Source organism: Oncorhynchus gorbuscha, linkage group LG02, assembly GCF_021184085.1.
Source record: "Oncorhynchus gorbuscha isolate QuinsamMale2020 ecotype Even-year linkage group LG02, OgorEven_v1.0, whole genome shotgun sequence".
NCBI lineage: Eukaryota > Metazoa > Chordata > Actinopteri > Salmoniformes > Salmonidae > Oncorhynchus > Oncorhynchus gorbuscha.
Genome location: NC_060174.1, coordinates 87096352 through 87111866, shown reverse-complemented (window position 1 = coordinate 87111866; position 15515 = coordinate 87096352). Strand labels below are relative to the sequence as shown.

Sequence of the window (15515 nt, the reverse complement as noted above, 5' to 3'; positions counted from 1 at the left end):
CCAACACAAGCTAGCCCACACCAATCCCACATCAATTTGCACACTCATCTGTCAAATCTACCATTCCAGTGTTTTAATTGCTATATTGTATTTACTTCACCACCATGGCCCATTTATTGCCTTTACCTCCCTTGTCTCACCTCATTTGCTCACATTGTATATAGACTTATTTTTCTACTGTATTATTGACTGTATGTTTGTTGTTTACTCCATGTGTAACTCTGTGTTGTGTCGAACTGCTTTGCTTTATCTTGGCCAGGTCGCAGTTGTAAATGAGAACTTGCTCTCAACTTACCTACCAGGTTAAATAAAGGTGAAATTAAAAATTAATAGCTTACACCAGCCCAAAACAGGCTAGCCCACACCAGCCCAACACAGGCTAGCCCACACCAGCCCAACACAGGCTTTCCCACACCATCCCAACACAGGCTAGCCCACACCATCCCAACACAGGCTAGCCCACACCATCCCAACACAGGCTAGCCCACACCAGCCCAACACAGGCTAGCCCACACCAGCCCAACACAGGCTAGCCCACACCAGCCCAACACAGGCTAGCCCACACCATCCCAACACAGGCTAGCCCACACCATCCCAACACAGGCTAGCCCACACCAGCCCAACACAGGCTTGCCCACACCATCCCAACACAGGCTAGCCCACACCAGCCCAAAACAGGCTAGCCCAGACCAGCCCAACACAGGCTTGCCCACACCATACCAACACAGGCTAGCCCACACCATCCCAACACAGGCTAGCCCACACCAGCCCAACACAGGCTTGCCTACACCATCCCAACACAGGCTAGCCCACACCAGCCCAACACAGGCTTGCCCAAACCATCCCAAAACAGGCTAGCCCACACCAGGCCAACACAGGCTTGCCCACACCATCCAAAACAGGCTAGCCCACACCAGCCCAACACAGGCTTGCCCACACCATCCCAAAACAGGCTAGCCCACACCAGCCCAACACAGGCTTGCCCACACCATCCCAACACAGGCTAGCCCACACCAATCCCAACACAGGCTAGCCCACACCAATCCCAACACAGGCTTGCCCACACCATCCCAACACAGGCTAGCCCACACCAGCCCAACACAGGCTTGCCCACACCATCCCAAAACAGGCTAGCCCACACCAGCCCAACACAGGCTAGTCCACACCATCCCAAAACAGGCTAGCCCACACCAGCCCAACACAGGCTTGCCCACACCATCCCAAAACAGGCTAGCCCACACCAGCTCAACACAGGCTTTCCCACACCATCCCAAAACAGGCTAGCCCACACCAGCCCAACACAGGCTTGCCCACACCATCCCAACACAGGCTTGCCCACACCATCCCAACACAGGCTTGCCCACACCATCCCAAAACAGGCTAGCCCACACCAGCCCAACACAGGCTTGCCCACACCAACCCAACACAGGCTAGACCACACCAAGCCCACACCAACCCAACACAGGCTAGACCACACCAAGCCCACACCAACCCAACACAGGCTAGACCACACCAATCCAACACAGGCTAGACCACACCAAGCCCACACCAACCCAACACAGACTAGACCACACCAGGCCCACACCAACCCAACACAGGCTAACCTACAACAGAACATGGGCTTTTGTATTTTGTAACATGGGTGTTATTTAGTGCAAATTGCAGTGCTTTATTGTTGTACAGATAGTGATCCAAAATATGGAAGGGAATGTGAGTGTCCAATGTCAGTCATAGAATCTCTTCTAGAATGTCAATCCCTATTTAAGTCAATGTTCCCTGATTTAGTGGACCGGCGGCCATATTGATGGCACCCTATGCCAGGAAGTAAAATCAGAAAGTACAGTATTCAATCAGTAATAATTATTTTATGGTGTCCTCTCCCTCCCCAGGTTTCTGATGGGAGTCTGACGGTGCTGTTGGTCAGCCGCGAGGACAGAGGGGCGTACACCTGCCGAGCCTACAGCATCCAGGGGGAGGTTGTCCACACCACACGCCTGCTTGTCCAAGGTAGCCTCACCACAACTCAACGTCTGTGTGTTTGTGTCTGTGTGTGGATATAAGTAAGTGCATGTATACCTACGTGTAGCAGTGGGCAGGTGTGTATATCAGTCGACTTGTACAGTATGTGTGTCTTTGTGTTCGTTCTCTGCTGGGTATATGTGTCAGTGGACAGGTGTACGTATGTGCATGTGCAGGAAGATGTGTAAGTGTGTGTGGTCTACCACTACAGGAGCTAATTGGCTGCCATATGGAGCATGTCTTAGGATCAAGGCTTTAACAAGCTGTCTGTCTGATGATGCATGTTTTAAAGGTGGTGGCTTTTGATTGGCAAATGACTCTGGGGATAGGGATTATGCTAATTCGGTGTCCCTGTTGGAAAGCCACTGAATCCGATCACCACCAGATCAACTAAGCAAATCTACAGCAGGCAGCGTTTCCAATTGTGCCCCTACTATACACACCCATACACACACACGTGCCCATACACACCCACACACCCATACACACCCACACACTGTGGGTTTGCAGATAAGAATCCTTCCCCTGTTAGAGGCTCAGGCCCTGGGCTCTGAATCAGAACTACCATATTAGGCTGCCAGCCAAAATCACCAAGCTGGTTTAAGGAGGAGGATGGACTGGGTGTGTGTGTGTGGGCTTTATATTATGGACTCTGCAATCAGCTCAGCTTTGCATCTGCTAAATTACTCAAATGTATGTTTGTGTGTGCTGAGTATGTTTGTGTGTACGCACACATTATGACATGAATTTGAGGATTTTCCATGGGTGCAGGCAGATGAAATGAGCTGAAATTACTGATAAGATATCATAGGCCATCTTTCCCTCTTTTCTCACTCCACTATTCCACTTAGTGCCTTCAGAAACTATTCACACCCCTTGACTTTTTGTTGTGTTTAGCCTGAATGTATAATTGCTTACATTGAGATTTTGTGTCACTGGCCTACACACAATACCCCATAATGTCAAAGGGGAATTATGTTTGCAAATTAATAAAAAATGTAAAGCTGGAATGTCTTGAGTCAATAAGTATTCAATGCCTTTGTTATGGGAATCCTAAATAAGTTCAGGAGTAAAAATGTGCTAAACAAGACACATAATAAGTAGCATGGACACTCTGTGTGCAATAATAGTGTTTAACATGATTTTTGAATGACTACCTCATCTCTCTACCACACACGTACAATTACTAAGGTCCTTCAGTCAAGCAGTGAATTTCAAACAGATTCAACCACAAAGACCAGGGAGGTTGTCACGACTTCCGCCGAAGTCGGCCCCTCTCCTTGCTCGGGCAGCGTTCGGCGGTCGACGTCACCGGTCTTCTAGCCATCACCGATCCAGTTTTCCTTTTCCTTTTGTTTTGTCTTTGTTTTACACACCTGGTTTCAAATCCCCAATTACATGTTCATTATTTAACCTCTGTTTTCCCCATGGTTGTTGTGCGTGTTTATTCGTTGTGAAGTGGTCAGTACTTCTGTGAGCTGGTGTGTTTCCCAGTTGGGAATTTATTGTTGGTTTATTTCGAGTAAATTACTCATTTCATTTTTTTTACTCATTTCTGTGTCCTGCGCCTGACTTTGTCCGACCCGCTACACACTGATTCTTTACAGAGGTTTTCGAATGCCTCGCAAAGAAGGCACCTATTGTTAGATGGGTAATAAAAAATAAAAACATAAGACATTGAATATCCCTTTGAGCATGGTAAGGTTATTACACTTAACAAAACTAAAAACGCAACATGCAACAATTAAGATTTTACTGAGTTATAGTTCATATAAGGAAATCAGTCAATTTAAATAAACGTATTAGACCGTAATCTATGGATTTCACATGACTGGGAATACAGATATGCATCTGTGGGTCGCAGAGACCTAAAAAAAAAAAAAGTAGGAGAGTGGATCAGAAAACCAGTCAGTATCTGGTGTGACCACCATTTGCCTCATGCAGTTGATCAGGCTGTTGATTGTGGCCTGCTGAATGTTGTCCCACTCCTCTACAATGGCGGTGCGAAGTTGCTGGATATTGGCGGGAACTGGAACAAGCTGTCATACACGTCAATCAGAGCATCCCAAACATGCTCAATGGGTGGGTGAGTATGCAGGCCATGGAAGAACTGGGACATTTTCTGCTTCCAGTAATTGTGTACAGATCTTTCGACATGTGGCTGTGCATTATCATGCTGAAACATGAGGTGATGGAGGCGGATGAATTGCATGACAATGGGCCTCAGGATCTCCTCGCGGTATCTCTGTGCACTTACATTGCCATTGATAAAATGCAATTGTGTTCGTTGTCCGTAGCTTATGCCTGCCCATACCATAACTCCACCGCCACCATGGGACACTCTGTTCATAAAGTTGACATCAGCAAACCGCTCGCCCAGATGACGCCATGCACGCTGTCTGCCATCGGCCTGCTACAGTTGAAACCGGGATTCATCCGTTAAGAGCACACTTCTCCAGCATGTCAGTGGCCAAGCTGCACATTTTAGAGTGGCCTTGTATTGTCCCCAGTACAAGGTGGACCTGTAAAATGATCATGCTGTTTAATCAGCTTCTTGATAAGCCCCGCCTGTCAGGTGGATGTATTATCTTGGCAAAGAAATGCTCACTAACAGGGATGTAAAACAAATTTGTGCACAACATTTTTGAGAAAAGCTTTTTGAGCATTTAGAACATTTCTGGGAACTTTTATTTCAGCTCATGAAACATTCACAAAATTGGGGACAAAAAGGGGGTAAAATACAAAACATATATGCAGTACCAGTCAAAAGTTTGGACACACCTACTCATTCAAGGGTTTTTCTTTCTTTCCTTTTTCTTTATGAAGACAACAAAACTATGAAATAACATATGGAATCATGTAGTAACCCAAAGAAGCGTTAAACATCAAAATATATTTTATATTTGAGATTCTTCAAATAGCCACCCTCTGCCTTGATGACAGCTTTGCACACTCTTGGCATTCTCTCAACCAGCTTCATGAGGTAGTCACCTGGAATGCATTTCAATTAACAGGTGTGCCTTGTTAAAAGTTCATTTGTGGAATTTCTTTCCTTCTTAATGCATTTGAGCCAATCAGTTGTGTTGTGACAAGGTAGGTGTGGTATACAGAAGATAGCCATATTTGGTTAATGTCCATATTATGGCAAGAACAGCTCAAATAAGCAAACGACAGTCCTTCATTATATAAAGGTCAGTCAATCCGGAACATTTCAAGAACTTTTAAAGTTTTTTCAAGTGCAGTTGCAAAAACCATCAAAGGCTATGATGAAACTGGCTTTCATGAGGACCGACACAGGAAAGGAAGACCCAGAGTTATTCCTACTGTAGAGGATACGTTCATTAGAATTAACAGCCTCAGAAATTGCAGCCCAAATAAATACTTCAGAGTTCAAGTAACAGACACATCTCAACATCAACTTTTCAGAGAAGACTGCATGAATCAGGACTTAATGGTTGAATTGCTGCAAAAAAACACTACTAAAGGACACCAATAAGAAGAAGAGACTTGCTTGGGCCAAGAAACACAAGCAATGGACATTAGAACAGTGGAAATCTGACCTTTTGGTCTGATGAGTCCAAATTTGAGATTTTTGGTTCCAACAGCTGTGTCTTTGTGAGACGTAGAGTAGGTGAACGGATGATCTCCACCTGTGTTATTCCCACCGTGAAGCATGGAGAAGTAGGTGTGATGGTGTGGGGGTACTTTGCTGGTGACACTGTCTGTGATGTATTTAGAATTCAAGGCACACTTAACCAGCATGGCTACCACAGCATTCTTCAGCGATACGCCATCCTATCTGGTTTGCGCTTAGTGGGACTATCATTTGTTTTTCAACAGGACAATAACCCAACACATCTCCAGGCTGTGTAAGGGCAATTTGACCAAGAAGGTTCAGTTTTATTGCTTCTTTAATCAGGACAACAGTTTTCAGCTGTGCTAACATAATTGCAAAAAGGGTTTTCTAATGATCAATTAGCCTTTTAAAATTATAAACTTGGATTAGCTAACACAACGTTCCATTGGAACACAGGAGTGATGGTTTCTGATAATGGGCCTCTTTACGCCTATGTAGATTTTCCATTAAAAATCAGCCGTTGCCAGCTCCAATTAGTCATTTACAACATGAACTATGTCTACACTGTATTTCTGATCAATTTGATGTTGTTTTAATGGACAAAAATGTGCTTTTATTTCAAAAACAAGGAAATATCTAAGTGATCTCAAACCTTTTGAACGGTAATGTATATAAAATACACAGATGGATGTAACCCAAACAAAAGAGCAAGGTTTAATATTGGATCTTGTCCCGTGTAATTATTAGAGGTTAACTTAACCTCTAATAATTACACGGGACAAGATCCAATATTACAAGTGCACAATACACGTAGCACGAAAGCCGAAACAACAAAGCAGAGGTACTCACAAGACCAACGGATATGGGAACAAAAACCGACAAGGACAATGGGGAACAGAGGGCACATAAACTCAGCAAAAAAACTATCATCTGCGTGAACGTGCCTTAGGCATGCTGCAAGGGGGCATGAGGACTGCAGATGTGGCCAGGGCAATAAATCGCAATGTCCGTACTGTGAGACCCCTAAGACAGCGCTACAGGGAGAGAGGATGGACAGCTGATCGTCCTCGCAGTGGCAGACCACGTGTAACAACACCTGCACAGGATCGGTACATTCAAACAACACACCTGCGGGACAGGTACAGGATGGCAACAACAACTGCCCGAGTTACACCAGGAACGCACAATCCCTCCATCAGTGCTCAGAATGTCTGCAATAAGCTGAGAGAGGCTGGACTGAGGGCTTGTAGGCCTGTTGTAAGGCAGGTCCTCACCAGACATCACCGGCAAAAACGTTGCCTATGGGCACAAACCCACTGTCACTGGACCAGACAGAACTGGCAAAAATGAGTGAATGAACGTTACACCAAGGCCTGTACTCTGGAGCGGGATCGATTTGGAGATGGAGGGTCCATCAATGTCTGGGGCAATGTGTCACAGCATCATCGGACTGAGCTTGTTGTCATTGCAGGCAATCTCAACGCTGTGCATTACAGGGAAGACATCCTCCTCCCTCATGTGGTACCCTTCCTGCAGGCTCATCCTGACATGACCCTCCAGCATGACAATGCCACCAGCCATACTGCTCGTTCTGTGCATGATTTCCTGCAAGACAGGAATATCAGTGTTCTGCCTTGGCCAGTGAAGAGCCCGGATCTCAATCCCATTGAGCACGTCTGGGACCTGTTGGATCGGAGGGTGAGGGATAGGTTCATTCCCCCCAGAAATGTCCGGGAACTTGCAGGTGCCTTGGTGGAAGAGTGGGGTAACATCTCACAGCAAGAACTGGCAAATCTGGTGCATTCCATGAGGAGGAGTTGCACTGCAGTACTTAATGCAGCTGGTGGCCACACCAGATACTGACTGTTACTTTTGATTTTGACACCCCCTTTGTTCAGGGACACATTATTCCATTTATGTTCGTCACATGTCTGTGGAACTTGTTCAGTTTATGTCTCAGTTGTTGAATCTTGTTATGATCATACAAATATTTACACATGTTAAGTTTGCTGAAAAAAAATGTGGTTGACAGTGAGAGGACATTTCTTTATATATATATATAGGGGGAATGGGAACCAGGTGTGTGTAATGAGACGAAGACAGTCCGGGTTAGTGGTAATGGTCCAGTTCAGTGAAGCCTAGAAAGCTGGTGACGTAGACCTCCGTAGCTGGTGAATGGAATGAGCAGCAGTACCAGGGGGATCCGTGACAATTCCAGGATGTATGCAATAGGCATGCCCCTTTTTTTTAAATTCAGGATTAAGGGCAGAGTGAACCCTTGGTTTACTGAGGAACTTACTGAAATTGTAAGGGAACGAAATGCTATGTGAGCTAAAGCAAGAGGGTCTGGTTCGGCGGATGATTGGACTGTATTTTTTTCTCATATCTTCTCTTTTTTAATGTGTTTGAGTACATGTAAAAAAAAATGTTTAAAAGTGAATGTAACTAATTGCCGTTGTTTTGTGCTTTGTGTCCCTCCAGGGCCACCGTTCATCGTTTCCCCTCCCCAGAATCTGACGGTGAACATATCCCAGGCCGCCAAGCTGGACTGCCTGGCAGAGGCCTACCCTGGCAACCTCACCTACACCTGGTTCTGGGAGGATGACAACGTCTTCTTCAAGAAGTAAATTTATGATCGGGTTCATTACTGTTCCATCCCCTATCCCCCACCACCCTAAACACATGCCGTACAACTGGGGACACATTAAATATGAGTTTTGTGATGCTTTGTTTGGTGTGAATTGTGTATACCAACCACCACTTACAGAGCTGTTTGTTCATTGTCCTTGTGCAGTCACAGCACACAGTAACATTTGAGAGAAAGAAGAACTCAAATAAAATCCTGCCCTGACGCACATACACAATGAAGTTGGAACTCTCAACCTGATCATGTAATCTCATTTTACACCCTTGCACAGAGAGAGTATTAGTTATTGTGTTGCCTGCATTATTGTGCACTTCTTTCTCCTCACATGGAATTAAGATGCCCTGTGATAGCATAACAGCAGTACCTGAAATGGTGTCAAACATGCTACAGTACCCCACCATGGTGACAGAAAAAAACTTGAGTGCAAGGGAGGTTTGCCATCAATACTTGATAATACCAAACACCGAACACTATCCATGGTAAGGATTGTAATACAAATAAAAAGGAAAATACAACTGATGAAGAAATACAATTCAAATGCACTATACCATTCAAGATAGGAATGTAGTAAAATAATTTGTAGTTAACTTTCTATTTATAGTATTTATAAATAGATAAGATAGCATTAAAATAAAGTACAATTAACTAAATACATCTTCAAATAAGGAACTGGAACACAAACGTACTCAAAAGCCTGAAATTAGGCAGGAATCACATGATAGAAATAAAAACACCGCAAACAGAGGACATCGAAGGCACAGTATGTGGGTATGTACATGTGGTGGAAGATGGGGTGTGTGTTTGTGATTGAAAAAGTGTGTTGAGTGAAAAAGTAAATTTGGTTGCAAAAGCCAGAGCCCATGTGTGTCTGCGAGCAGGAGTTGTGACAGAGAGTTTTCAATTTTATACAGATATGGGATATGCATTTTAAAATAAATTACACAATATAGTTTATTTATTTATTGTCCTATCACGGTGGAACTGTCGCCAACCCTATATCCTAGACACTCACCTGAGTGACCCACACACTAAGGATCTGTTATCTTTATCTATTTTATAGGCCTACTGCAAGTAGTGTCTATACTCAGCCAAAACAGAAAAATAAACGCGGTCAGAGACCCACTAAAGCAGCATTGCCCACTCAGACTGCCTGACAGGGTTGGTCAAACAAAGCCAAAGGCCCCGGATTGGTGAGCATCAAGGGAAAGCGTGGCTACTTTGAAGAATGTCAAATATATTTTGATTTGTTAAACACTGTTTTGGTTACTACATGATTCTATATGTGTTATTTCATAGTTGAGGTATTCACTATTATTCTACAATATAGAAAATAGTAAAAATAAAGAAAAATCCTTGAATGAGTAGGTGTGTCCAAACTTTTGACTGGTACTGTATATGGTAGAGGCTAAATCAAGATAGTCATCTTCACTACTTTCTTTTGTCATTCTCACTTGCCCCAAAAGTAAAAAGTTTTGATAGGGGACAGAATGCGGTCAGACCATCAATTAATTTGCATAATTATTGCTCTTACAGAATTCAAGTGGGCGAGGATTTTGGCAATGTAATCAAAGCCAATTGTAAGACTACTTGTTTTTAACCAAGACAGACCTTTTCTGACATACACTAAAGGGATCTGCTGTACCTATGTTATGTGACACTTTTAATTGTCCTTTTAAGGGCCATGCAATGCAATACTCATCTTTAAAACAAAAGCAATATAGGTCAAAAGAGTTCATATTAACAAAGGAAGTAGATGGACTAACAGTACAGATAGACAGCAACAGAAACTGTACCAGAGAGGTAGAGAATAAATTAGAGGAAAAACAAAAAGAACTGTAGAAATGTTTTGAAGAAAAACCGAGTGTAATATATTCTAAAAAATAAAGCAAACTGGATGGAAGATGGGGAAAAATGCACCAAATTATTTTTAAATCTTCAACATAGAAATGCTATCAAAAATAATGAACTGAAACTTGTTACAAACGACAGTCACCAATATTTTGAAAGAGGAAGCAAAGTACTTTAAGCATATGTTTTTGTTTCAGTCTCCTCCATTTCTATTAATAATGTAGAATTAACAGCTGTACAGAAAGACTCATGTGAAGGCCAATTTACAGAGGAGGAGCTCATAGATGCAATTAAAGCCTTTAAGTCAGGGAAAACTCGAAGGGCTGGATTGCATGCATACCAGTGGAGGGATATATTTTTATTTTATGTACTCAGAGGACCGTTATTAGCATGTTTTAACCACTCCTATAACAATATACAGATACTCAACAAGGTCAGATTTCACAGGTTTTTGACATGGACGATACATTGGAGATAATATAAGACAAGTACTGGAAACAATAGAACACTGAAATCTGTGAAACCAGGCCTAGTGTTCATAATTGACTGGAAATATTTGATAAAGTACAACAGGAATTTATATATAAATATGGAGGGGGGAGGGTAGAGAGAGGGGGAAGAGAGTATTGAATAAGATTGAAAGATAGGAAGGTAAAGAGGTACATGCACAGTGTAACATGTACCTCTAAGCAAAGTAGGGAATGAAGATAGACAGTCAGATGGAAAACAGTTGGACTGAAGCAGAGGGAGGTCGGGAAGGAGGTACATAAGAGAATGAAGATAGAGAAAATGAGTGAGTCAAAGTCAAGGAATGTCGAAGGAAGAAAGTGAGAACGGTATGTACAGTGTCACCACAATGGAGACAGAAAGACAGTAAGCAAAGAAAGATGGAAAAAGGTAGAAGGCAATAGATAGAGGACCCCCTCACCAACTCCACCTCTTCTTCACCACCCCTCCTTGTCCCCAGTGACAGGAATATCTAGTGACAGGAATATCTAGTGACACAGTGCTTGTGCCGTTCCACGCTCCACTAGCTATGATTACGGGACTTCCACCTAGCCCCCAGCAATCTCACATCCACTCATGCGTGGCCTGTACACTTTTTCAACCTCCACACTCCCAGAGAATGAAATGTTTAAGTGGAGGGAGATGGGGAGGGAGGAGAGACAAGGGAAGTGCCCTTGTTTCAATATGAGGCCGTTTGTTATTGGAGCCCAGGGAAGTTGAGACAATGGTATTAAATGTAAATGTATTAATACACAATGATATTAGAAAATGTACAGTATTTAACAAGCTATATGTCATGTTGAATAAATGATTGGAGACAGACGCAGGAATACCGTAATAGGGGGTTAATATCACATGCCATGAAAGGCAAGGGGACGAAGCCCAAAACAAACACGTATACAAAAACAGAGGGATGTAAACCCAAACAAAAGAGCGAGGTTAAACCTCGGGGCGAGACCCATAGTAACAAATGCACAACAATACACGGGACGAGACCCGTAATAACAAGTGTACAATACACGCAGCAAGCGAGCCGAAATAGCAAAGCACAGGTACTCACAGAGGAACGGACATTTCGCTACACTCGCATTAATATCTGCTAACCATGTGTATGTGACAAATACAATTTGATTTGATTTTTGATTTGACATGTGAACAATGGTGAACAGAGGGCACATATATACAATTACTAATCAGGAGAATTGGAATCAGGTGTGCATAATGAGAAGGTTCAGCGACGCCTAGAGGCCGATGGGGTAAACATCTGGAACTGGTGCACGGAATGAGCAGCAGTTGCAGGGGAATTCGTGACACTATGCCACCTGGACATTGCACCTAATAAATATTTGTATGTAAATCCACATTTCTAATCAAAGTTAATTTGCATATTTTATCACAGGTGCAGCAAAATGCTTGTGTTTCTAGCTCAAAACCAATGCACACATAATCCAAAATTAAAAAGAAAGAAATGAATAAATATTAGAACAAGCAATGTCAGAGTTCAGAATATATATATATATATATATATATATATATATATATATATATATATATATACAGTATATAACAAAAATATAAACGCAACATGTAAAGTATTGTTTCCGTTTCATGAGCTGAAATAAAAGATCCCAGAAATCTTCCATATGCACAAAAAGCTTAATTCTCTGAAATTTTTTGCACAAATTTGTTTACATTCCTGTTAGTGAGCATTTCTCCTTTGCCAAGATAATCCATCGACCTGACAGGTGTGGCATATCAAGAAGCTGATTAAACAGCATGATCCTTACACAGGTGCACCTTGTGCTGGGAACAATAGAAGTCCACTCTAAAATGTGAAGTTTTGACACACAACACAATGCCACACAATTCTCAACTTTTTAGGGGTGTGCAATTGGCATGCTGACTGCAGGAATGTCCACCAGAGCTGTTGACAGAGAATTGAATGTTAATTTCTATACCATAAGACGCCTCCAATGTCATTTTAGAGAATCTGGCAATATGTCCAACCGTCCTCACAACCGCAGACCTCGTGTAACCACGCAAACCCAGGACCTCCACATTTGGCTTCTTCCATTGCGGGATAGTCTGAGACCCGACACCCGGACAGCTGATGAAACTGTGGGTTTGCACAACCGAAGGATTTCTTCACAAACTGTCAGAAACCGTCTCAGGGAAGCTCATCTGCGTGCTCATCGTCCTCACCAGGGTCTTGACCTGAGTGCAGTTTAGTGTCGTAACCTTCGAAGGCATCTGGCATGCTGGAAAAGTGCGCTCTTCACGGATGAATCTTGGTTTCAACTGTACTGAAAATGTCCCGCATACTCCCCAGACATGTCACCCATTGAGCATGTCTGGGATGCTCTGGATCAATGTGTTCGACAGCGTATTCCAGTTCCCGCCAATATCCATTAACTTCGCACAGCCATTGAAAAGGAGTGGAACAACATTCCACTGGCCACAATCAACAGCCTGATCAACTCTATGCGAAGGAGATGTGTCGCTCTGCATGAGGCAAATGTTCACACCAACTATTGACTGGTTTTCTGATCCATGCCCATACCTTTACTTTTAAGGTATCTGTGACCGACAACTGTATTCCCAGTCATGTGAAATCCATAGATTTTGGCCTAATGAATTTATTTCGATTGACTGATATGAATATGAACTCTAACTCAACCCTTATATGAACTCTAACTCAGTGAAATGTTTTAAATTGTTGCATGTTGAGTTTATATTTTTGTTCAATGTATATATACAGTACCAGTCAAAAGTTTGGACACACCTACTCATTCCAGGGTTTTTCTTTATTTTTACTATTTTCTACATTGTAGAATAATTGTGAAGACATAAAAACTATAAAAGAAATTTGCACACTTGGCATTCTCTCAACCAGCTTCATGAGGTAGTCACCTGGAATACATTTCAATTAAAAGTTAATTTGTGGAATATCATTCCTCCATTAATGCATTTCAGCTAATCAGTTATGTTGTGACAAGGTAGGGATGGTATACAGAAGATGGCCTTATTTGGTAAAAGACCAAGTCCATATTATGCAGAGAACAGCTCAAATAAGCAAAGAGGAACGACAGTCCATCATTACTCAGTCAATCCGTAAAGAACTTCAAGAACTTTGAAAGGTTCTTCATGTGCAGTTGCAAAAACCATCAAGCACTATGATGAAACTGGCTCTCATGAGGACCGTCACAAGAAAGGAAGACCCAGAGTCACCTCTGCTGCAGAGGATAAGTTCATTAGAGTTAACTGCATCTCAGATTGCAGCCCAAAGGCTTCACAGAGTAAATGTTTTTTTTTTTATTTTTTTTTTTTACCTTTATTTAGCTAGAGAAGTCAGTTAAGAACAAATTCCCGTCACAAGACCCATTGGTTGATGCTTTTTTAAATAAAAACCCTCTAAGGCCTCATTCCCCCCTATCTGAGATACCTACTGCAGCCCTCATCCTCCACATACAACCCCCATTGTGCCAGTCACATTCTGTTAAAGGTCCCCAAAGCACACACATCCCTGGGTCGCTCCTCTTTTCAGTTCGCTGCAGCTAGCGACAGGAACGAGCTGCAACAAACACTCAAACTGGACCATTTTATCTGTATTTCTTCATTCAAAGACTCAATCATGGACACGCTTACTGACAGTTGTACCTTCTTGCCTTTTAGTCTGCTGTTGTCTGTACCTAATAATATTTGTACCATGTTTTGTTCTGTTACCATGTTGTGCTGCTGCCATGTTGTGGTCATGTTGTGTTGCTACCATGCTGTGTTTTCATGTGTTGCTGTCATGCTATGTTGTTGTCTTAGGTCTCTCTTTATGTAGTGTTGTGGTGTCTCTTATCGTGATGTGTGTTATGTCCTATATTTTCATTTTATTTTTATTTTTAATCCCAGCTCCCGTCCCCGCAGGAGGCCTTTTTCCTATTGGTAGGCCATCATTGTAAATAAGAATTTGTTCTTAATTGACTTGCCTAGTTAAATAAAGATTAAAAATAAATAATACACAATTATTTTGTCATGTGCCTTTTACCACTTCATCTACACTGATTGAAGTGGATTTAACAAGAAAGAGCAGATGTTCTTAATGTTTTGTACACTCAAATTGTAGACCTCCACATACATATATACATATATACAGTTGAAGTCAGAAGTTTAGATACACTTAGATTGGAGTCATTAAAATTTGTTTTTCAACCACTCCACAAATGTCTTGTTAACAAACTATAGTTTTGGCAAGTCGGTTAGGACATCTACTTTGTGCATGACACAAGTAATTTTTCCAACAATTATTTACAGACAGATTATTTCACTTATAATTCACTGTATCACAATTCCAGTGGGTCTGAAGTTTACATACACTAAGTTGACTGCGCCTTTAAACAGCTTGGAAAATTCCAGAAAATGATGTCATGGCTTTAGAAGCTTCTGATAGGCTAATTTACATCATTTGAGTCAATTGGAGGTGTACCTGTGGATGTATTTCAAGGCCTACCTTCAAACTCAGTGCCTCTATGCTTGACATCATAGACAAATCTAAAGAAATCAGCCAAGACCTCCACAAAAAATTGTAGACCTCCACAAGTCTGGTTCATCCTTGGGAGCAATTTCCAAACGCCTGAAGGTACCAGTTTCATCTGTACTAACAATAGTACGCAAGTATAAACACCACGAGACCACGCAGCCGTCATACCGCTCAGGAAGGAGATGTGATCTGTCTCCAAGAGATGAATGTACTTTGGTGTGAAAAGTGCAAATCAATCCCAGAACAACAGCAAAGCACCTTGTGAAGATGCTGGGGGAAACAGGTACAAAAGTATCTATATCCACAGTTAAATGAGTCCTATATCGACATAACCTGAAAAGCCGCTCAGCAAGGAAGAAGCCACTGCTCCAAAACCGCATGAAAAAGAC

The 15515-nt window shown here is 42.4% G+C and overlaps 1 protein-coding gene across 2 annotated transcripts in view; it reads left to right on the top strand.

The window, feature by feature from the left end:
• The window catches only part of LOC124012124 (protein turtle homolog B-like), a 195127-nt gene that overhangs the window by 108313 nt on the left and 71299 nt on the right, over window positions 1–15515 (top strand). For both annotated transcript variants that reach the window (XM_046325579.1, XM_046325570.1), the window contains exons 5-6: window positions 1890–2007; window positions 8078–8219. In XM_046325579.1, the coding sequence (XP_046181535.1) occupies window positions 1890–2007; window positions 8078–8219 (260 nt within the window). The remainder of the gene's footprint in view (window positions 1–1889; window positions 2008–8077; window positions 8220–15515) is intronic.